At 47.1% G+C, this 22,759-nt stretch overlaps 1 protein-coding gene across 1 annotated transcript in view; it reads right to left on the minus strand.

The window, feature by feature from the left end:
* CABLES1 (Cdk5 and Abl enzyme substrate 1) overlaps positions 1 to 22,759 on the minus strand; it is a 102,776-nt gene that overhangs the window by 43,520 nt on the left and 36,497 nt on the right. The window contains exons 2-3 of the mRNA XM_015103631.4: positions 12,035 to 12,106; positions 4,911 to 5,003 (exon numbers count right to left, since the gene is read on the minus strand). Of these exons, the coding sequence (XP_014959117.3) occupies positions 4,911 to 5,003; positions 12,035 to 12,106 (165 nt within the window). The remainder of the gene's footprint in view (positions 1 to 4,910; positions 5,004 to 12,034; positions 12,107 to 22,759) is intronic.

A 22,759-nucleotide genomic window follows, 5' to 3' on the forward strand; every position in this document is an offset into this window, starting at 1 on the left:
GCATGCAGTGCTGAGCCTGAGCCAGCGCCAGCCCCCGTTTGTCCCTGGTGGCTACGGTCTGGCTCCTCCTTCCTCCGGTGGCTCAGAGAACCAGGGAAGAAGCTGAAGAAAATCAGTGGATCAGTTTGAGAGCATCTCTGGGAGACACTTTGGTGGCAGAACAGGCTGGGCCCAGGAAGTCTCAGTGAGGTCTGGAGGTTACTAAAGGCTTCCTCAGGGCTTCCCTGGTGGCTCAGATAGGAAGAATCTGCCTGCAATGCAGGAGACCTGGGTTCGATCCCTGGGTCAGGAAGATCCCCTGGAGGGAGGGCATGGCAACCCACTCCAGTATTCTTGCCTGGAGAATCCCATGGACAGAGGAGCCTGGCGGGCTACAGTCCATGGGGTTGCAAACAGTCAGACAGGACTAAGTGCCTAACCCTTTCTTCCACTTCCTTCAAGTCTATCCACTCGATGATGTCCTTTAGGTCTGAGGTTTTGCTGACAACTGGTTATAAACACAGATGATGACACTGATAAAGATGCTTCTCTTCCAGCCTACTGCTGCTGGGGGATGGAGGGGTCTAGCCTTTTAAAAAAACAAAGGTTTGGGAAGGAGAAAAGCGTGCTGGGGAAGAAGCAGACATTTCACGGAGTCTCACAGAAGATGCCGTGCATCTGTCAAATCAGAAGGCTTTGTTTCAGGGAGAAAAGGCGCTGGTGACATATTTCTGCTTTCTAGAAGGCCCGTTCAGAGCTGGTGACTAGCTGTTTTGTTTTCTGAAATGTGCTACTTCCTCCAACACATCTTTCAAACTAAACGAAGCTGACAGATCGGAACTGATGAGATGACAAACAAGGTTTTAATTTAGTTATTACCCATTCGCCTAGTTCCCTCCACAATTTTCAGTATAAAATGAGAAGTGACAACTTGACTTCAGTTACTGCACTTTTTTTTAAACATCTTACTTTACAAAGCAGATGAAAGGCGTTGGAATCTTTCATATTTTTGTTTTTCCTACTGAGTTCGTACTTTAGAGAGAGAACCCTCTGGCACACATCTCTGTCCACTATCTCATATCTTTTAAGTCTCTTTGAAAATTTCTGTCAACGGACGAGACAGACAGGTCCACGCACTGCAAAAAAGTATTTCTTTGCCTGCGCATAAGGCAATAATTCCCATGGCAGACCCAGGAAGGGAGTACTTCCAGTGCACGTGGCAGCCATTGACTGTGTTCAAGGCAGACATTCGAAAACCAGATGACTTCAAAAGGATGTGAAATAATGTTTGGGGGAGGGTGATGCCCACCTGAAGCCATGGCTCTTGTCTCCCATTGCTCTCAAACATTTTGAGTCCTGAGGCTGGAAGTGCCCAGAGGAGAGGTCCTGTCCTAACAGGACCACGAGGGTCACTGGACATGAACGTGTCTTTGGCCGGTGGCTGGTCTTCAGTCTTCACGCTCACCTTCCATTCTGATGCCCTAGCTCTACCTGGCTCTATCTGTTGGCACCTGCTTGGCCTCATAATGTTCGTTATTTTCAAGGGTGTCTCCTCCCTGAGGGCCGAGATCTGTCTTCACTTCCAGTTAACTTCCTCATGCAGATGAGAGTGCACGCTGACTGGCTCTTCTCTACTAACCAAGCGGCAGCTCCCAGTCCCCACTGACCATCCTCAGAATGTTCAAGGGTCCTCTCCAGATGCCAGGACACAGGGCCCTGGACTCCTTTCTACCAAAACATATAGTTTGTTCACACATGTGCGAACAGTTGTTTTAAAGACTTCATGTCATTTCTGGAGAAGGACATGCCAACCCACTCCAGAATCCTTGCCAGGAAAGTCCCACGGACAGAGGAGCCTGGTGGGCTACAGCTCATGGGGTTGCAGTGCTGGGCACAACTGAGCATGCACTTGCTGTGCAGCGCGTGGGATCTTAGTTCCCCAGCCAGGGACTGAACCCTCGTCTTTTGCATTGGAAGCGTGGAGTCTTAATCACTGGATCCTAGTCCCCCTTTGAGTTCTTTAATGACCATCTCCAGGCGTCTTGGCAAAGCCTCTTTCCTCCCAACATGGCAGGAACCTGAGTCGGGAGGCTCCAACGCTGGACTGCGAGAAGCAGTAGGTGTGGTGGTGTATGTGTGCCCAGCATGCCTGAGGTGGGGTATCAGAGACCCACCACCCGCCCCTCACCAGCCATCTTCCCAGTCCCTCCCTCCTTAGAGCACACCCAGGCCCCCTGGTACCCAGCACCGCTGCCCTGAGCTCAGCCCTGCCCCGGCCACCTCCAGCAGGATATGTTCTGCCTGCTGCTCAGCTGCAATGGAGACCTCTCCTCGACCTTCTCAAAAGGCTGGATCTTCTCCTCCCACTTATCAGCTCTTGACCACAATTTCCTTCTGTCACCTCGGAAATTCTAGGCTCTTTCTGGTGTCCTCCTGAGTTCTTCCTTTCATCTGTCTAAGAACGGTCCGTCCCTGCTAATAAATCAGCTGGAGGTCGGAAAGAGTGCATCTCCAGTCCTTTCATCTTCGCTGGCACATAAAAAGCAGTTCTCACTTAGTCAGGTATGACCAGCTGTCATCTCAGCCTATAGCCAGTGCTGAGGGCTTGCTTTCCTGCCCGAAATTCCAGTTCCTAGATCTTCAGATGAGCTAAAAGTCTTCCTGGTCCTGTCTGAAAATTCCCCAGCGAGACTACCAGCAACTGCATGCTTTCTGGGCTATTTCTGTTGTTTCTGGGTCAAAAGTGTGCCCGGAAAGGCAGCTTCCAAATATGCTAGACACTGGTGATCCCATTAGTTCAAATCTTTTAACTACATCCCTTCACTGCTTCCCTGGTGGCTCAGACAGTAAAGAATCTGGCTGCAGTGCAGCAGACCCGGGTTCAATCCTTGGGTTGGGAAGATCCCTTGGAGAAGGGAATGGCTACCCATTCCAATATTCTTGCTTGGAGAATTCCATGGACAGAGCAGCCTGGCGGGCTACAGTCCACGGGGTTGCAAAGAGTCAGACACGACTGAGCGACTAATACAACACTCACTGCAAACCATGCCAGGTGATTATCTGACTCTGTATCCTCGACAGCATTGAAAAGCAGGGAATACTATTAATTTGGCCCACTTTTTGGCTTTGTCATTGATTTTATTTAGGAACTCATGGTTTTATATGTTTGTTTATGGTTCAAGAGATTATGAACAAAAACACCAACATAAATAAATGATGAGTAATTTATACTAAAAATGGTACAAGTAAGGTTCAGATTCAGTAAGTAAAAGCCACAACAGAAAAGAAAAGCACGGTGGTTAAATGCATAAGGCACAGTAATTGTGACAGTGAAGTCAGGGTGGGAGAAAGAAACCCAGAGTGTGTTCTATTTCACGGATGACTGTTGGGTTCATTTTAACTAAAAGCTTTGTACTTAAAATAGGAATGCATACTGACTACGTAAAAATTATTTGACGGGAGAATTCAATCGTGCCATTCTGAAATTGTTGACTAGCTATAAAATTATGTTCTTTATTCAAGAGAGGTTTAAAAACTTCAAGAAAAGAAGTCTTCACACACTGTAATCGTTAGTGTTAGTTATTCAGATTGTACAGTGTATTTTACACTAAATTATAGTGATGCTGGGCCTTAATCATGCCATGAGTCTAAGTTTTTAGCAATCTTCATTTGGTATAGGTTAGAAAAAATTAGTGGGGCCCATATGAGCTTCTGAAAATCAGGAGGAGATTAAGTGAAATGGTCTTGTGGCAGGAACTCCACTCTGGGACGTGTCTCTAGCTACGATCTAGGTCACAGATCAGAGAGGAGGAGTGACCCCCAGGGAACAGAGCTTCGGGGATCCCAAGAGGCCTTAGAGCCCTATTCCTAGCACTACCGTGAGGCTGCCATTAATAGGCTTCACCATTCAATCATAATCTATGCTGGCAACAAAGATTCATGTCCACTTGTCACCAGGACAGTTTTAATGCCAAGATCATATTGCAAGTTCTTTCCATTGCAAGGAGATCAAACCAGTCAATCCTAAAGGAAACCAACCCTGAGTATTCACTGGAAGTGCTGATGCTGAAACTGAAGCTCCAATACTCTGGCCACCTGATGCAAAGAGCTGACTCATTAGAAAAGGCCCTGCTGCTGGGAAAGATTGAAGGCGGGAGAAGAAGGGGGCGACAGAGGATAAGATAGTTGGATGGCATCACTGACTCAATGGATGTGAGTTTGAGGAACCTCCGGGAAATGTTAAAGGACAGGGAAACCCAGTGTGCTACAGTCCATGGGGTCGCAAAGAGTCGGACATGACTGAGCGACTGGACAACAACAACATATACATGTTAACCATAATTTTCATTTAACAGCGCTTTCCCGAAGAGCAACTCTTTGCTGGAGAAACACATGCTCCCAGACGTCAGCTGGCCCAGGAGTCTGAACTGGCGCCCGGGACGAATCTGCTGGCAAAATCAGGATCCTCCTCTCTTAATGAACATCATCAGAGAGAGAGAGAGCCAAACCCGACTTTAGGCCCAAGATCTAGCAGAATATTCACTGACCAGAGCACAGAGCCCTGGTGAAAACAGAAAACAAAATCCAACAAAGCAGAAAAAGAAACGATGACAAACCCTCGCCAAAAAAACTCAACTGTTTTTCTGTTCAAAGTTTCCTAATAAAAATATATTTCAGTACTATTGAAAATTCAGTTTTAGTCTAAAAAAACCAAGCCTTGGGTTACCATTAGAGAGCAGCATTTTCTACAGACTTCTTTGCATGATTCTGGTGGGAGAGGGGTGGAAAGAATGGTCTGTTTGGGAAGGTTACATGAGATCATGTTCATCTTTACAGTGGGCTTCACTCCGTGAGGTTTGGCCATGCAAAGCGTCCCCCCTTCCCTGCCCTACGGGACCAGCCCCCTCCCAAAGCTTCTGTCAGTACGGTACCTGCCATTCCTGGTATCATGCTGCCGCATATTCTTGATAAAATGAATCTTCTTAAAGTTCTTTGGTCTGGGCGAACCTGAGAGAGTTCGACATCTGAAAAACAAAGCCATTTCAAAAACAGTCAGTCGGTCCTAGATAGCTGAGACATCTCTACACAAAGACAGGAAGGAAAGACCAGATAAAAGGTTTGAGTCACCCCAAGGATAACGAGGACCTTGCGGCTGGAAGCGAGGAAGCTTAAAAAAACAAACAACAACAACAAAAAAAAACCAACCCAAAAGACAGACAACTTCCTTGATAATACTGATAATAATTTATATGGCTCTGAAGAGCCAGCTAATGAAAACTATTGCCCTCAATTGCAATAACATAACCTACATGGATTCCAAAGACATTATTCGTTTCTGTCATCTTAAAAAGAATCCTCCCGTATCAACACAGGTATCAGGAACGGAAAACTGCAAATTCAACGAATTCAGAGGCAGAGAAAAACACTGGCAAATTCAATTTAAAAACAACCCCAAATCATTTTCTGCTATAGCAGGACTCTGGCTTGAATCACCTGGACTACTGCCTCAACACTCAACTAGGCTATGCTTGGAAGTCACAGCTTTACTTTGAATGGGAATCAGAGACCTGGCTAGTGGCTGTTTGTTTTTGTTTTTTTAGATAAATTTTAAATACATATTTGTTGAACAAATTGACTTGGATTCTAATTAATTTTCCCTAGAATATATGGCATGAACATGCACTGCAGGAAAAACAGAACAGAAAGGTTTTATTTATGTATATATTTTTTCAAAGCTACCTGGTAAAATTAGACACGTAACTGCAATAACAGCTAGGATAAAAAGCAAAATCCCAACAAATGACAATCTGAAGTTTGGTCTTGTCTTGAGAAAGGGAGCAACGTCCTCTCCAGTTGGGTTTTTGCTGTCAAGATTTTTTGTTTACTTAAACCTTTCTGACCATAGACCCCGAGGGCTGGTTTCTGGGATCAGACGTGTCAAGAAGTGGTGCCCAGGTTTCCAAAGCCACACTGAGTGTCTGAGCTGGGCTGTCACCTGAGTTCAGTCAGTTCTGAACTTGGAGGCTTCAGGTAAGAGAACAGCAAGGTGACCCAAACAGGAGGTAAAGCTGAAGGCAGTGGGGTGTGGGGGCCCTTTGGGGGGCAAGGGATTAAGGAATGTTCAGAGTCACACACACCTGCCCCTCAGCTCTGATCTTTACTCTCCCTCGGAGGCCTGACGCGGGCTTCTCAAGTGGTACTAATGGCAAAGAACCCACCTGTTAATACAGGAGACATTAAGAGACATGGGTTTGATCCCTGGGTTGGAAAGATCCCCTGGAGAAGGGAATGGCTGCCCTGGAATGGAGCCTGGTGGGCTACAGCCCAGGGGGTTGCAAAGAGTCGGATATGACAAAAGCAACGTAGCATGCACGCAGGCAGGGGCCTGAAGGGAAATTAGGGGACAGCCTCGGTCTAGAACCTCAGGGTGTACATTCCCCTGAAACCCCCTTACCTGCCCTCCAGGAAGGGCCAGTCTTCCTAGAAGCTGCTTCCTAGGGAGCACTGAAAATTATTTATGTTTTTCCCATAGAAACAGCACCTTAAAATATAATTTATCTTGGAAAAAATACAGTGAAGTGAATGAGTGGTCAAAGCAATGACATGGTAGCGTATCTGGTGACTTTCCTCAGGAAAGGGGGGTTCCCTGGGCATTGGGTCTAGAGGCAGGAAGATCCCCTGCCAGTCATGCCCACTTCACTGGAATGAAGTGTCCACAGCTCATGGCCACAGCCCGAGTGGCCCTGCCAGCAACCATCCCAACTCACTACCAACCCTAGAGATCGATCACTAGTAATATCCCCTGCAGCTCTTGTGACAATTACACATGAAGATTTCTATAAGAGCTTCATATGCTGTCAAGGGATACGTTCAAATACACACGTTCATGTCCATACATATGTGCGTGTGTTAGTCGCTCAGTTGTGTCTGACTCTTTGGAACCCCCCCATGAACTGTAGCCCACCAGGCTCCTCTGTCCATGGAATTCTCCAGGCAAGAATACTGGAGTGGGTAGCCATTCCCTTCTCTAGAGGATCTTCCCAACCCAGGGCTCAAACCTGGGTCTCTGGCCTTGAAGGTGAACTCCTTACCATCTGAGCAGTCAGGGAAACCCACTCTTTGGGACCCCGTGGGCTGTAGCCTGTCAGGCTCCTCTGTTTCTCCAGCCAATAGTACTGGAGTGGGTAACCATTCCCTTCTCCAGGGGATCTTCCCGACTCAGGGATCAAACCCAGGTCTCCTGCATTGCAGGTGGATTCTTTACTGTCTGAGCTACCAGGGAAGGCCCATATGTACACACAGGTAAATATTCATATACACATTTCAAGTGTTGTGATTATTATTAAAACTTAACTACAAAGGGTGCATATTTTGTTACTATTTTCTTCCTATATTCTTAAAACTGTAGTCCTGGGACTTCCCTGATGGTCTAGTGATTAAGGCTCTGAGCTTCCAATGCATACGGTGTGGGGGATCTGATCCCCGGTTGGGGAACTAAGATCCCACTCACTGTGTGATGTGGCCAAAAAAAGTATAAAAAAAAAAAAACAAAAAAAACCTGCAGCCTTTATTAAGGGTCCTGATTTCTTGGTTTTTAAATAGATTTTTTTAAAGACAGGCAGTGCCCTACCTGAGGGGATGCTATAGATGCTTCCTGTGGACCTCAGGAAGGGTTTAAATCAGGAAAGATACTCACTGGTCCCACTCCCCACTCTGAGCTTCCAAACCCAGATCCAGCCTTCCTGGGGTCCAAGGAGCTACAGCCTCACTCTGCCTTCTCAAGGCCGCACTCGGAAGCACACCCAGCACCTTGAAGGGTCTCAGTTCTACCCCCAGAATGACTGTTAGAGTCTGCAGGCCACTCAAGGTCCCCCACTGTCTCTCTCACACATGGCAGAAAGTTCTAGAAATATGTAGTCACTGGAGAGAGGAGGGTCCTTGAAGGCATAAATGCTTGCTTCCACGGGTTTCTAGACAGGCGTTCAGGAGCAACCTTACACGCTTACCCTGTGCCCCCGCCCCCCTCCCCCACTGCCCCTAACCAGATGCAGAGTTTCCAGGCCCCCGACTCTAGATGAGGGCAGTGGGCTAAAAGCTGCACTGTGATGACGCCCTCCTATGAACCAGTCTCCATGCCTGCAGAAAGAGGTGCTGTTACCCTCGGATTTAGACACAAAATCTTTCAGTCTTCAGCTGGAGCTGGAAGTTGGCAAAAGGCCACTGGTGTGCGTTGGCACTGGTAATTACTGAATGGTACAGCAGACGGCACACCTCAACCCAGACAGGCTGGAGACAGGGCTGGTGGTGATGGCTGCCACACCTGCGGTAGCCAAACAGAGATTTTTCTGGACACCTAACAGACAGCCTAGGTTCTTATTTCCGGGAGACCAGGTAACCACCAGACAATGTGGAAAATCCCAATCTAAACGCTCTCACGGCTAATGCTCAAGTCTTGGAGTTCAAGGCGGATACAAGAAACTAACTTGTGATGTGCAAGAGAAAAGCAAAACTTTTAAAAAGATAATTGAGTGCCAAGTCGCTTCAGTCGTGTCCAACTCTTTGTGACTCTACAGACTGGAGCCCGCCAGGCTTCTCTGTCCATGGGATTCTCCAGGCAAGAATATTGGAGTGGGTTGCCATTTCCTACTCCAGGGGATCTTCCCAACACAGGGATCGAAACTGTGTCTCTTACGTCTCTGTATTGGCAGGTGGGTTCTTTACCATTAGCTCCACCTGGGAAAGGCCCAAAAAGATAACTGAAGAGGTGCTTTATTTCTATATTAGCATACAATTCTAACTGCAAAGGGACTTCCCTGGTGGCTCAGTGGTAAAGAATCTGCCTGACAATGCAGGAGAAGCGGGTTAGATCTCTGGGTCAGGAAAATCCCTCTGGAGAAGAAAATGGCAACCTGCTCCAGTGTTCTTGCCTGGGAAATTCCGTGGACACGTCGAAGGAGCCTGACCCACTGTAGTCCATGGGATCACAAAAGAGCTGGACACGACTGAGTGACTACGCAACAACAATGCTAATGGTCTAGCCCTTGGAATTGCAAGCTGTTTGTTGTCTTGTGTGTGTGTGTTTTTAAAGCCTTCAGCTATCACCACCCCCAACCTAAGAAACACTTTAAGAGAACTGTGGCATTGGCAACAATTGCCAGGGAAACCGGAAGACTGAGCACTCAGGTTTAAGCAGGTTAAGCAAGGAAGAAACTAATTTCAAAGCTGCCTGCATTAATATGTAAATACCCACTTAAAACCATACATTTTAAGTGATGCAAAATTAAATTAGGATAGAATTAAATTAAAAACTAATTTAATGAAAGATTAGCTCTTTCTTGTTAGCACTGATTACAGGATACACCTAATTATGCAAAAGGTTTTTAATAGATGCCTTTGAGCAGTTTGTTCTGAGTGCTGACTTTGAAAGCAAGTTGGGCTAATAGCCTTCCGCCCCCGCAGTTCCCAAAACACTTTGGCGTCATTACTGGTACATTCATTTCACAGAATGGAAAGGCTGGTAAGAACCTCAGAGATCAGTCAATTTGTCCCTTCCATTTTACAGGTGGGAAAACGGAGGCCTCAGCATAAGTAAATGAGTTTCCAAAGCCCTGTAAAGTGAAAGTGAAGTCTCTCAGCCATGTCCGACTCTTTGTGACCAGTGGACTGTAGTCCACCAAGCTCCTCCGTCCATGGGATTCTCCAGGCAAGAATACTGGAGTGGGTTGCCATTTCCTTCTCCAAGCAGTTAGTATAAAAATGGGGCCAAAAATTCAAATCCCCTGACTCCCAAACTATTGCCCCTTCTGTGACTTTTATCTCTTAGGAACAAGATTCTAAGTACATATCAGAAATTTTTATCGAAGTATAGTTGATTTACAACTGTGTGTTGGTTTCTGGTATATGGCAAAGTGATTCACATATGTATCTGTGTGTGTGTGTATTTATTCTTTTCAATTGTGGCTCATTACAGAATACTGACAACAGTTCCCTGTGCTTTACAATAGGATCTTGTTGTTGATTTTATACATGGTTGTTTGTATCTGCTAATCCCAAATTCCTAATTTATCCCTCCCCTACCCACTCTGGGGCTTCCTTGCTGGCTCGGTGGTAAAGAATCTGCCTGCCAATGGGTTCAATCCTTGGGTCAGGAAGATCCCCTGGAGTTGGAAATGGTAACCCACTCCAGTACTCTTGCCTGGGAAATCCCATGGACAGAGGAGCCTGGCAGCTATAGTCAAAAGAGTTGGACATGAACAAGACAACCTCCTGCAATAACCATGAGTTTGATGTCTATGTCTGTTTCTATGGTAAACATCAGAAATTTTTTAATTAAAGGAAGTCCACTAGGGAAAATCTAAACTTCTTAGACTGCCCAACTCCCTTGATTTTGACTTATTTTTTAAACTTTATATTTACACAACATTTGTTGGAAATTAAGTACAGCACTCTGTAAGTAGAAGCTGGATGAATTTACAGTTAAGGCAAATCAGCCATTCTATCTTTACTCTGACCGTTTGTGGCATCATAGGCCTGAGAGCCAGAGGACAAAGGATGAGCCTGGGCGATGCTGAGAGAGGGTACAGGGGTGATGGGGCATCGGACCAGGAATACGGCACCCGGGTCCTCCTCCGCCCCCTCTCTACCACAGGAATCCCTACGGAGGTGACATTTAGAGCCTGAGATTTTTTTTAAACCTGGTTTCCTTGGTCACAGGTACCACCTTGCTCGAATGACCATGCTCCCTGCAGCCTCTCCAAACTCCAGGGCCTTTGCAGTTCTGTTCACTGATGGGCATCAATTGTGCTCAAATGCTGAAGCCACTCGGTGCCACCTGAAGACGTTTCTCCTCTACATTTGCTGATTAACTTGGGCCACTTAACAGAGACTGACAGGAGAACACTTGCCCCTGGGCCACATGGATCACAGCCACACGCCATCAGCCTAACGTGGCCCCGGAAGTTATGAACATTTTCTTTTTTCAATATTTATTTTATTTACTATTTGTTTGGCCGTGCCAGGGCTTAGTTGTGTATCAAACCTGGGCCCCCATGCATTGGGAGCATGGAGTCTTAGCCACAGAACCAGGAGGGAAGTCCCTTGGATGTTTTCAAAAAGCCCTCAGAAGTGGAAACCGGACTGTCTGGCCCTGACTTTCTGTTCAGAATGATGTCGGTGATGAGACTCACAGTCATGGATGCTTTGGAGCAGATCCCAGGCCTGTCTATGCTCTACGCTTTATAACCAGGTGGTCTGTGGACATGACCTGTGGCCTGGGAGTGAGGCTCCGTGCAGGGAAGGGGCCGGCTCCAGGGAGACACTCTCCCTCCATCTCAGCCTGCCAGCATCCCCCATAAACCCGCAGCACACCATCCTACCTGCCCACCCCCTGGCCCTGCCCCCGTCTTCCCTCAGCTGCTCCTCCACTGGCCAGCCCAGCTGGGGCTTCAGTGAGGACTGAGGGAAACGTGGTGTGGGTCCCCTGCACTCCAGGAGGGTGGGGGAACTGAGCACAGAGGACAGGAAGGAGAGCTGCCAGTCAGAAGCCAGGCACAGCTCCGCAACTGCTGTTGCCCACCGGCCCCCCCAAAAAAGATGCCTTGAAAGCACTTTTCTAATCCAGAGGGAGAAACAGAACACTTTAAGCCCTGAGGGAGCACTCATAGCTGTCTTAACCTTGTCCCCAGAACCTGACCGTGGAGGAACTTAGTGGCCCTTGTTAACCAAGTCAGAGACTGCAATGCCTGTGTTCCCTCTGGGAAAGCCAGAGCAGGGACACGTTCTTCTCCATCCAGCAACAATTTTCAAAAAGAAAGGGTCATAGCACCCGAATTCACACGCGAACTGGGCTATTCTGGTACACGGTTGGGATTTCACAGCCATGAAATCGTTCTAATATTCCAAAGGGTTGGGGTTTCCAAACTGAGTCTGGGGATCAGATTGTCATTTTTAGAATTTAATTCTGTAAATCAAGACCTGGAAAGGAAAAGGAAACTTTGGCCTCCTTCTTGTATTGCAGGCCATTCACATACACATAAACGCAACCAGAAAAACTGACCTCCGTAGAGGGGCATTCTCCTCAATGTCTTCCAGGGTCTCCAAGGATGATCGCTGGGAGATGAGGCGACGTCTGCAGAGAGAGGAAAAAAAAAAAAAAAATCTAGGTGTTAAAACTGCGTCATGAAATGGATCAGGAATTTCCATAAAGCTAAAACTGCTCTAAAAAATAAAGTCCGTTAAAAAAAAAAATCAAATGAAAGGTGTCTTTAAGAGGCTGTCATACTCCCAGACTGTACCCTGAATGCCAAGCCCATCTTGCCTTGCTGAATCCTGATGTTCTCCCTGGGAAGAAACAAGACGTGACGGAGACATTTTATGCTGCCAAATAACAAAACCGGACAAGGTGCCTCTTACTGCATATAATTTTGGTACTGTGTGTGTAAGTGTGTGCTCAGTGGCTAAGTCGTGTCCCACTCTTTTGAGACCCCATGGACTGTAGCCCTCCAGGCTCTTCTGTCCATGGGATTCTCTAGGCAAGAATAATGGAATGGGTTGTCTTTTCCTCCTCCAGCGGATCTTCCTGACCCAGGGACCTAACTCGCATCTCCTGCACTGGCAGGCAGATTCTTTACCACCGAGCCACCTGGGAAGCCCACTGGTACTGAGTGCACTTTTTCTAAAGCGTTAGAAATGTTTTTAGTATTAAAATACTGTTAATTATTGAAATATCAGTGGTCTGAACCAGCTTTAGCTGATAAATATTAACTTTTAAAACCACACTAAATAAAATATCAAAATCATTAGGAGGCAATAAATAAAACTTATGGTCTCAGGGACTTCCCTGGTGGTCGAGTAGGTAAGACTCCATGCTGCCAATGCAGGGGACTCAGGTTCCATCCCTGTTTGTAAAGTTAAGGTCCCACACGCCTTGTGGCACAGCCAAAAGATGAGAAACAAAACCAAACAAGCAAAACTTACGGTCTCTGGTTGGCCACGATTTCAAAAGCAACTAGAAACACAGATGACATCATTCCCCCGGGAGAATTTCTCAGCGACCATTAAGAATATACATCAGGACATAACTAGGCAAAACACAAATGCTTTCCAGATGCTAAAGAACTGAAGACCACCTGTCCAAACCTCCTTGATCTTCTTTTGTCCAACTGAAATAAGAATGGGTCCTAGATAACTCAGAATATCTGACACAGGGACCAGGCTGGGTGATGGTTGGCAATTTCACAGTAAATCCATTTGAACAAAGACCATCACTTCATAGTAAAATAGGCTGATTTGGCTGATGGTGGGGGGTGGTAGTGATCAGAAAAAAATCTGATTCAGTCTTTACCTTGGAAAGGACTAAAATTAGAAGGATAAGTCTATTTTATAGTCACTTGACAACAGTTAGGTTCAGTTCAGTTCAGTCATTCAGTCTTGTCCGACTCTTTATGACCCCATGAATCACAGCACGCCAGGCCTCCCTGTCCATCACCAACTCCTGGAGTTCACTTAAACTCATGTCCATCAATTCTGTGATGCCATCCAGCCATCTCATCCTCTGTCGTCCCCTTCTCCTCCTGCCCCCAATCCCTCCCAGCATCAGAATCTTTTCCAATGAGTCAACTCTTCGCATGAGGTGGCCAAAGTACTGGAGTTTCAGCTTTAGCATCCTTCCTTCCAAAGAATACCCAGGGCTGATCGCCTTTAAAATGGACATGCAATTATAACCACGGTCTAATTTGTCATAAAGAAAAAAAATGAAATGTTTTTTGCTTTGTTCCGTGTGTATTGTTTCTGACCAACCATGTGGCTACCTTTTTGTTTCACATATTAAATAAGAAAGGTCATTTCTGCAAACCATTTGAGGGCTTCATTGATTTTCTCAGAGCCTGTCTTCATCTTTTTAAAAAGTATTTATTTATTTGGCTATGTCGGGTCTTAGTTGCAGCATATGGGATCTCTGATCTTTAAGGTGGCATTCAGGATCTAGTTCCCTGACCGGGCCGCCTGCATTGGGAGTGTGGCATCTTAGCCACTGGACCACCAGGCAAGTCCCGTCTTCATATTTTGACATCAAGTCCTTTCTAAAACACTCAGCATGTTCTCCCTGCTTTTCTCTCCAGTGACCCTTCTCTGTCCACGTGTGAGAACTGGAAGCACTCCGACATCACCTTCAGTGTCTTCACGACATGCTGACCTTTTGTAAGATATGCAGTTTTATTCCACAGTTAACTTACACTGAATTTCCATTTCTCTAATGTTGCCAGATTTCCAACAGTCAGCCAGACTGGAGGCAATGGCCTTGGGGAGACACTGGTCTTAACTGAGGGGTGGGGAACTGATTTTATAGGTGGGGATTTGAAAGGAACCCGATTCTTGAGCAAGCAGGACCTCTCTATGCAGCCCCATGAGTCCGGGGACTCGGCTCACCAGGACCCCTGTGACCCTGTGGTTGAAGGAAGGGTCCACTTCATCTACTGAGGTGCAGTTCTTCCGGGTGCCAGGTCTGGCTGGAATGGAGCTGCAGGCTGGGATGGGGGCCTAGTTAGTCCCAGTCCCACCCACCAGAGCTCCCAGAGATAGGCGTCACCACGCTCCCCACCCAAGGGACGGTGTGATGCTACAAGCAGCATGTGTGCTGGGGCAGATAGATTTCAATCCTGGAGTCTGGAAGCTTTGGGACCTTAGAAAACTTCTTAATCCTTGAGCCTCAGTCTCCTCATCTATGAAATGGGGAGATGAGAAAAACTAAGAGAGAGACATAAAGTCCATGGTACAGAACAGTTCATGACTAGGAGCTCCTGGGTTTTCATTATCACTCCAGTTCCTGACACTGAGGCTGCACCCTGACCCATAACCCTCCCCACTCAGTTGATGGGGTCAGCTTGGCTCTCTTAGCCCTGGCAGCTCCTCCAACCCCAGCCAGTGTCTATGCTGTCACTCCAAACACCCTGGGCCTGAGTCAACCGGTGACACGTGCTCCTCCACTCCTACCCCTCCTTCCAAGCAGAACTAGCTTGGTGTCACATGTGCTGATGCAACGGCCACCTATAAAACTAGCGCCCCCACACTTCTGTGCTGCTTCTCACTTAATACCAACATCTTCTCCAATGGGCATGTGATTAAAATGATAATTTACTCTGTCTACTTCTGGATAATGTTCTGAGTTTTTAAATAAAAAGTGAAATATTATTTTAGGTATGAATCTCTAGACTGTCATTAGACAACCTATTCACAGGCAGAAATAAGTGTATGGGTTTCGGACCCTGAAAAATTCCAACAAATTCCGTCAAAATCAGGTGACGGGTAAACAGATATTTGATGTTTGGCTCAACCTGCAACCAGGGTGACTGCAATGACCGTACAGCTTCAAGATCTCCGTTCCTACAATCATCCTGACAGAGGTCAACCAGGAAGCCCTGTGGTCAGCCCTGGGCAGCAAAGATACCACCAAGGTTGCAGGAAAGGCCTAGCAAGTGCATTCTGCCCACACTTCTGACCACACCAACAGCGAGCCTGGCCTGTTGGGACCACAAAGCTGACCCCGGCTTGACTCCTGTCTCCTCAAGGGCTCATATTCAAGGGGGAATCCGTGGGACCATCAGCAGGGAATTCCATTAACAATCCCTTGAGCTCTTCTGGCATTTGGGGCTGCCCCTCCTCCCAGCTCTAAAATGGGGAGGCCAGTCCTCCAGTTGCGAACGCCAAGTGAACCCACAGAGGACACATGAAGCCCTGTAGGGTACCCTGAGGCTCAGAGGCTCCTGTCCAGCATTCAGACCTGGAGGTTCACCCTGGAAAACTAGGTCCATTCCCACAAGCACACAATCTGACAATTTCCTAATCTAAAAGCCACACCCAGCATGCTCTTTGAAAAATCATCAAATTAGAATACATCTTTCTATGTATTTATAAGGATTTGTTTTCTAAAAGATATTAAATCAGAGATTCTCTTCATGAGTTGAACAGCTATAAATTCTCTCTTTCTCTCTCTCACACACACAGAGGCACTCTTAAGGTCTGGATTCCTTAAAGGGAAAAAAATGCAAAAACTCAAATGCCCAACTGTTCCTTTAAATTCAGCAAACGTGCCTCCCATCTTCATGAACAGAACCAAGCTATATACTCTTTAAGATGCACATATAGAGCTTGGAAAGAACTACCACGGTTCCTTATAAAGAAACCATCATATGCATGTACACACTGCTATATTTAAAATGGATAACCAACAAGGATCCGCGAAATAGCACAGGGAACTCGGCTCAGTGTTACGTGGCAGCTTGGATGGGAGGGGAGTCTGGGGGAGAATGGATACGTGGATATGTTTGGCTGAGACCCATATATACGTATATATGTATGGCTGGTGGATATGCTGTCTACCAGCGTATCACAGTGTTAATCAGCTATACTCCAATATAAAATAAAAAGTTTAAAAAAAATTGTTATATGGCACCAAGAAAACAAAGATGTGATCCCTGCCCTTCCTGCCACAAAGGGCCTGCCCTGTGGTGATCACTCATCTCTGCCCCCTAACACCCGGCTACATCCTTCCAGGCTGTGTAAGAACCTCTTCCCTTGCCTTCTATGCTCAGAAAGCCCCAAATGGAAGGGACGGCTAACAATAGGTGGCTGCCTCATAAACCAAGTCCATGACTGTGCAGACTCCTAACCATTGGGAACAGTTAACAAGCAGAGGTCTTTGCATATTTTAATGACTGATGAGGAATACTCAGTCTTGGACCAAAACAACATGCCCCCTTATTAACCAAGCAGACATTCAATAACAGCCCAAGCATTCTGCGTCGACATCACTACATGGATGGCTGAGTCCTCAGAATTCAGGGTCCCCGTGTTGTCTGACAACTATCATCTGGGTCCTTCCACACTGACCACCAACACTTTTGAGGCTGATGTGGTTCACATTCAACTCTCATAGGTGAGTCAGCCTCCCTAAAGCCCCCAGGCTCATTTTAGAATATTATCCTTTGAAGGCTGGACTCTGCCGGGGCAAGGAAATGCCAATACATGATGTGTTTGTCTACCTAGATTTACCTACATGGACCGAATAATTCACTTCTTGTTTGGGCTAATGGTTGACGGTGGTGTAAGTCACCTAGTACCCAGGGCTGGTCACAGTGGAAGTCCTGGCAGTGGAGCCTCATCATAGTGGACACTGGACTCATGGATGTCCCTGCTGACCAGTGAGGCCAGGGCAGGGTCATCCTGGACCCTTTGGCTCAGAGTAATTCCCTTATGGGGTGGCCCAGGGCAGCAGCTTGGCCCCAAATCCAGTGTCAGGTAGTGGGCACCAGCAGGGACAGCGCTCCCCGATTTAGGACCAAGAGGGGATAAAGAAGGTGATCCCTGGTCCGACAAGTAAGTCAGGTTGGATCAATGCTCTCCACCCTGGCTGCACCCAGGGAATGCTCACCATCTCTGGGAGAAAAACTCAAGCTTTGAGAGTAAGAAGGGACCCTGACCACCTGGGCCAACACATCGCTATCTTGTGTGGCTCTGGTTCTCCCCATGTAAGGAACCCCCTTCCCGGCTATAAGACAGGCCGCTGGACAGGGCGTGAGGCCCCACGGATCGCTCAGCTACACAGGGGATGTGCCAGCTGAGGTCATAATTACCTCAAATCCATCTAGACAGTTATCATGATCAAAAAACCCCAAACAAACAAAACCTCCAACCACAGAAAGAACTTTTCCCTCTAGTCACCAGACACCCATACAGTTGTACTTTATATGCTTTGTTACTTGTGTCCTTCTCACGCTGACCACCTCCTTCCCGTTGGAAAAAAAGTGACGACTCCAGGGGATTTCCCCAGTGGTCCAGTGGTTAGGACTAGGTGGTCCCACTGCAGGGGGGCCTGGGTTTGATTGCTGGTCGGGGAATTGTGATCCTGCATACATTACAGTGTGACCAAAAAGGAAAAATTAAAAAACCAAAACAAGTACAGAGATAATAACACGGAAACATATATATTACCATATGTAAAATAGATAGCCAACAGGAATCTGCTATATGACTCAGGGAACTCAAACTGGGGCTCTGTGACAATGTAGAGGGGTGGGAGGAGGAGGGAGGTAGGAGGGAGGTTCAGGAGGGAGGGGACATTATGTATACCTATGGCTGATTCATGTTGATATATGGTGGAAACCAACACAATATTGTAAAGCATTTATTCTTCAGTTAAAAATAAATAAACTTAATTATAAAAAAACAAAAAAAAAAACAAAAAAAATGGCCCCTCCCGCCACTGAGCTGCTCAGCGAAGCACTCGCTCCCCTCACCTGTGCAGGCTCAGGGGTGGAGTGTACTTAGCCAACAGCAGGGACTCGATCGAGGCCAGCTGAACAAACTCATAGAGTTCGCCATCAGCAGGTGGGTGTTTGGGGAATCTTCCCAGACAGCATTTTCGTGGCCTCCCACTCAAGGCTTCTCTATACACAGTTATTACTGGGATTTCTCTGTTCAATCCACCAGATCCCAGTCTGATCACCAGAGCCCAAAAATCATCCTCAGAAAGCATCCCATAGCCTCACTACAGTGGGAAGCAGTAGACGGCAGAAGACCCGACCCCTACGGTGGGGGGGGGGGGGGCAGGGGGGATGGGGAGAAGGGCCAGTGCCCCTAGCACAGCCCAGCAGTGTGCAGGGAGAAGGCCTGATCTGTTTAAAATGGATTTCTTATGAGTTTATTAAACATTCATTTCCCACTTGCTTTTTGACTATAAGAGTAATAAGTTTCATTGTTTAAAAAAATTCGAAGATGTGTGAAGTAGAAATTGAGGAGATGACCTGCAAACCCCAGGGTCCAGAGGACACCCTCTAAGAGTCTGGCATGTGTCCTTTCAGACTTGCTCCTAGTTTCACATATACTTGTAAACATAAATATATATATATATATATATGTATGTATATATATATGTATATTTATATATGTGTGTGTGTGTATATATATATATATATACACACACATACACAGCCTCCTCTGTCCATGGGATTCTCCCAGCAAGAATACTGGAGTGGGTTGCCATGCCCTCCTTCAGGGGATCTTCCCGACCCACGGATCGAACTCGCGCCTCTTACGTCCACCTGCACTGGCAGGTGGGTTCTTTGCCACGAGAGCCGCCTGCAAAGCCCTTCCGACGTACACTTTTTACTTATCTGGCCGCATCGGATCTTAGCTGCAGCACACGGGCCTCTCTGGCTTTGGTGCTCGGGCTTCTCTCTAGTTGTGGCACACGGGCTCAGCAGTTGCAACATGTGAGATCAGTTGTCCCGAAGCACATGGGATCTCAGTTCCCTGATCAGGGATCAAATCCAAGTCCTCTGCATCAGAAGGCCTTAACCACTGGACCACAAGATAAGTCCCAGAGATGGACTTTTTTATCAGGTAGAGAATCCCTTTGCAAAATGTCATAAGATTCCATCCCTTGGTCAACATATCTCACCTACAAAAGAGGGCTTATTACTTCATTAAGCCATAAGGAGAAGAACCCCTATGAATCCAGAATCATACTTTCATTGATACAGCTTTTGTGAAAATGCTGGCTTTCAAACACCAGGCTCTCAAGGTCAAGTGCTAATGTTCCATTGCTCTTTCCTTCATTCTCTCACACGGCTTCTGACAGCACCAGGTCATAGCACCAGAAGCTCGAGCTCCAGACTCAGCATCTAAATTGGGATGATTTTGGTCGTGATTTGGCAAATTTTAAAGCCAAGATCCCAGATGCTTCTGTAGCAGAAATTGTCAGATTGTGCTCCTTGAAGAAGCAAACTGTTTTGCACCAGTACATATGTGTTCACAGATGAAGGAAGAGAAGTCAGCTGCCACCTCTCAACAGAAGCTACAGAATCTTACAGCAAAACGGCCCTGGCTTCAGCCAGAAGATGTGTTTGTTCGTTAGACGCATGCTCAGTTCTGCTTTCCACAGATCTAAAGCGATCTGTCTCACAGCAAAGGTGCTGGTGGAACTGAGTGAGGCCCTAGCTTGCTCATGTGGCAACAGCTACTTGTCAGACTGTAGAAGAAACTCCAGAGGAGTTTCTGTGATGTCAGGGGACTCAGACATCACAGTATGGCTGGGCCAGGTCACTAAGCTGGGGTGACTGCAGAACCCCCAGCCTGGACCAGTCAGGCCCTGCAGGGGTATTAGGCAAAGCGCATGGCTGGTTTGCTTGAGCAGGGGAAAAAACCCTCTCCCCGGTGGCAGCATAATGCATGTATAGCCAGATCCACCCTCAGAATACTGATGGACACAGTTCACACCTCCAGAGGATCATGGGAGGTTTCCTTGCAAAGGAAGAAAATAGATCATCTTTAATAAAAGAAGAGCTGTGTGGATCCAGAAACAGACCAAAAAAAAAAAAAAGGCTAGGAAACTGATTTTCAATCTGACTACATTTTAAGAGTCTCTAGTTGATGAGCTGGGCAAAGAATCACACTGAGATCAATATGCTGAGATGCCAATCACCTTGTTCAACTAAGATCTGTTTCTATGTTTTAAAAATTCAGCCATTTATTTCCTGTTTTTGCAAGCATTTATTTATTAATGGAATATCAAATAGCGAGCAGCAAGCTGGATGCTGAGAGACAGCAGTGTATAAATACTGTCCCCTCCGTCATGGAGTTTACATTTACGATCAGGAGAACAGACAAGAAACAAGTAAAATAATTCTAGTTGTGAAAGAGATTAACACAAAGGGGGAAGAAAACAAATGACCTAATAATACCGTGGGGCTACGAGGAAGATGGAATTCCCAGGTAACTCAGTGGTAAAGAATCCGCCCGCCAAAGAAGGAGCCGCAGCAGACACAGGTTCAGTCCCTGGGTGGGGAAGATCTCCTGGGGTAGGAAATGGCAGCCCACTCCAGTATTCTTGCCTGGAGAATCCCATGGACAGAGGAGCCTGGCGGACTACAAGCCATGGGTTGCAAAGAGTCGGATGGGACTGAGCAACTGAGCGCACGCACACTCTCAGAATACATTTAAGTCATCTGTAAACGTATTTAGTTCTTGTTGCCACATTTTTATACTCCTGTCAACAAAGCAACTCCAAGTGTTTACAGGGAATAGGGAGGCACTCAGTTTGTCTGAGTCTGCTTTTGTTTCAAGGTTCTCATCAGACTCACCAAAACCTGGAAAACCAAGGTGTGAGGTCATCTTGGCACGGAGGGCTATGCACAGACAGACTTGCGGGCAGGGTTTAATAACTGGCCAGGTATTTACACCTCAGATTCCCAGTCCACCCTATCCACTGGGCCCTGCTGATCTTACAAAATCCCCTTTCCATCATGTCATTCCCTAATTTGAAGATCCGCAATGATTCTCCCTGGGAACAAGTTCAAACTCCTCTTAAAAAGGGACTAAGACCTCTGACTAGAGGTCAGAGGACAGAGCAGACACAGCACAAGGGGCCATCCTGAAAGCAGGTCTCCTGGGGGCATTCCTGGGGTCCCAGGGAATTGAGGTGGGGGGCTCGGCCAGGGCCACGAGCTGATAGTGCCACATTCTAATTCCCCCTCCACCCCATCCTGGAGGGAAGGGCCTGGCACTGCAGCTGGAGGGAGCAAGTTGGCCAAATGTACAGAAAAGGAACCAAGAGCAGGTGTTTTTGTTTTAAAGTCAGGACCCAGAAAGGTTTGAGGCTTTGTGTGACTGATGAGATAAACAACAGTGTCCTTCAAAAGAACATGCCAGATACCCATGGGGGGTGAAGAGGGGGGCCCAAGCCAGGATAGGGTGAGGATGGAAAGGAAACATGAGCAATAAAAAGACCACTCAAAATAAAAAAATCAGCTTCATACTAGAAAGGAAAGAGCCCTGTCGATCGAAAAGAACCAGTTCAAGGAGTCTGGGGCCAACTCACGTTTGTCCTGGGTAGGAACCAGAATCTAAAGAATCAAATCCAGGTATGTCTGTGTAAAGGGTGCCCTGAGCCAGGTGCGGAGCGTGTGGGAGGCAGGGGAGGGTGCTAGTGAGCTCAGACAAGAGCCAAGATTTAACTGGGAGAGGACCTCCTGGAAGGAGCAGCTGGTCTAGGACAGGAGGTTCAAAGGTAAACTCAGGAAGGATGGACACACATGCCTCACGGGAGCTGGATAGGACAGAGCACCAGGTTTTGCAAGACATAGAGGCATTCCCTGAAGGAACGTCAGGGAAGAAGCCCAACAGAAGCCAGGAGCCAGACAGGTCCCAATCAGATGGCGGTTCCAGGAGGAGCTGGTGAGACCCCGAAAGTCAAGAGAACATGCAGATGGGTGGGCTGGGAGCTGCACCGCAGTGCGATGAAACAGACATGCGCACCCAGAAGCATGCGTGCACTTGTGTGTGCATTTATCAGCAACCTCACCTTTCTTTCCCAGTCCTTAGGACTTAACTGTTGCTTTGCAAGGATGCCTTCCCATGCTAAAAACCTTCTGGGACTTCCCTGACGGTCCAGTGGGTACGACTGTGAATTCACAACGCAGGAGGCAGAGGCTCTATCCCTGGTTAGGGAGCTAGGATCCCGCATGCTGTGCAGCCAAAACAGGAAATCACTGAGAAGACCTTCCAAGCCATCAGAAGGCAGAGTGGGGCCTCTATGCCCAGCACTCTGGGGTCTGCAGCACAGAGACTGGAGACGGACAGGACGAAGTCGAGCCCTACCCCGCGAGGTGAGGTCCGCTCCCTGCCTCTCCGTTTGAAGAGCTGGGATGTCAGTGGAAGCTGATTTAATTAGAACCAGCAGAGACAGGCGGGGCAGGTGACTTCCATGCCAGTATTTCACAGAACCTTT

This window comes from Ovis aries, chromosome 23, assembly GCF_016772045.2.
Source record: "Ovis aries strain OAR_USU_Benz2616 breed Rambouillet chromosome 23, ARS-UI_Ramb_v3.0, whole genome shotgun sequence".
Lineage (NCBI taxonomy): Eukaryota > Metazoa > Chordata > Mammalia > Artiodactyla > Bovidae > Ovis > Ovis aries.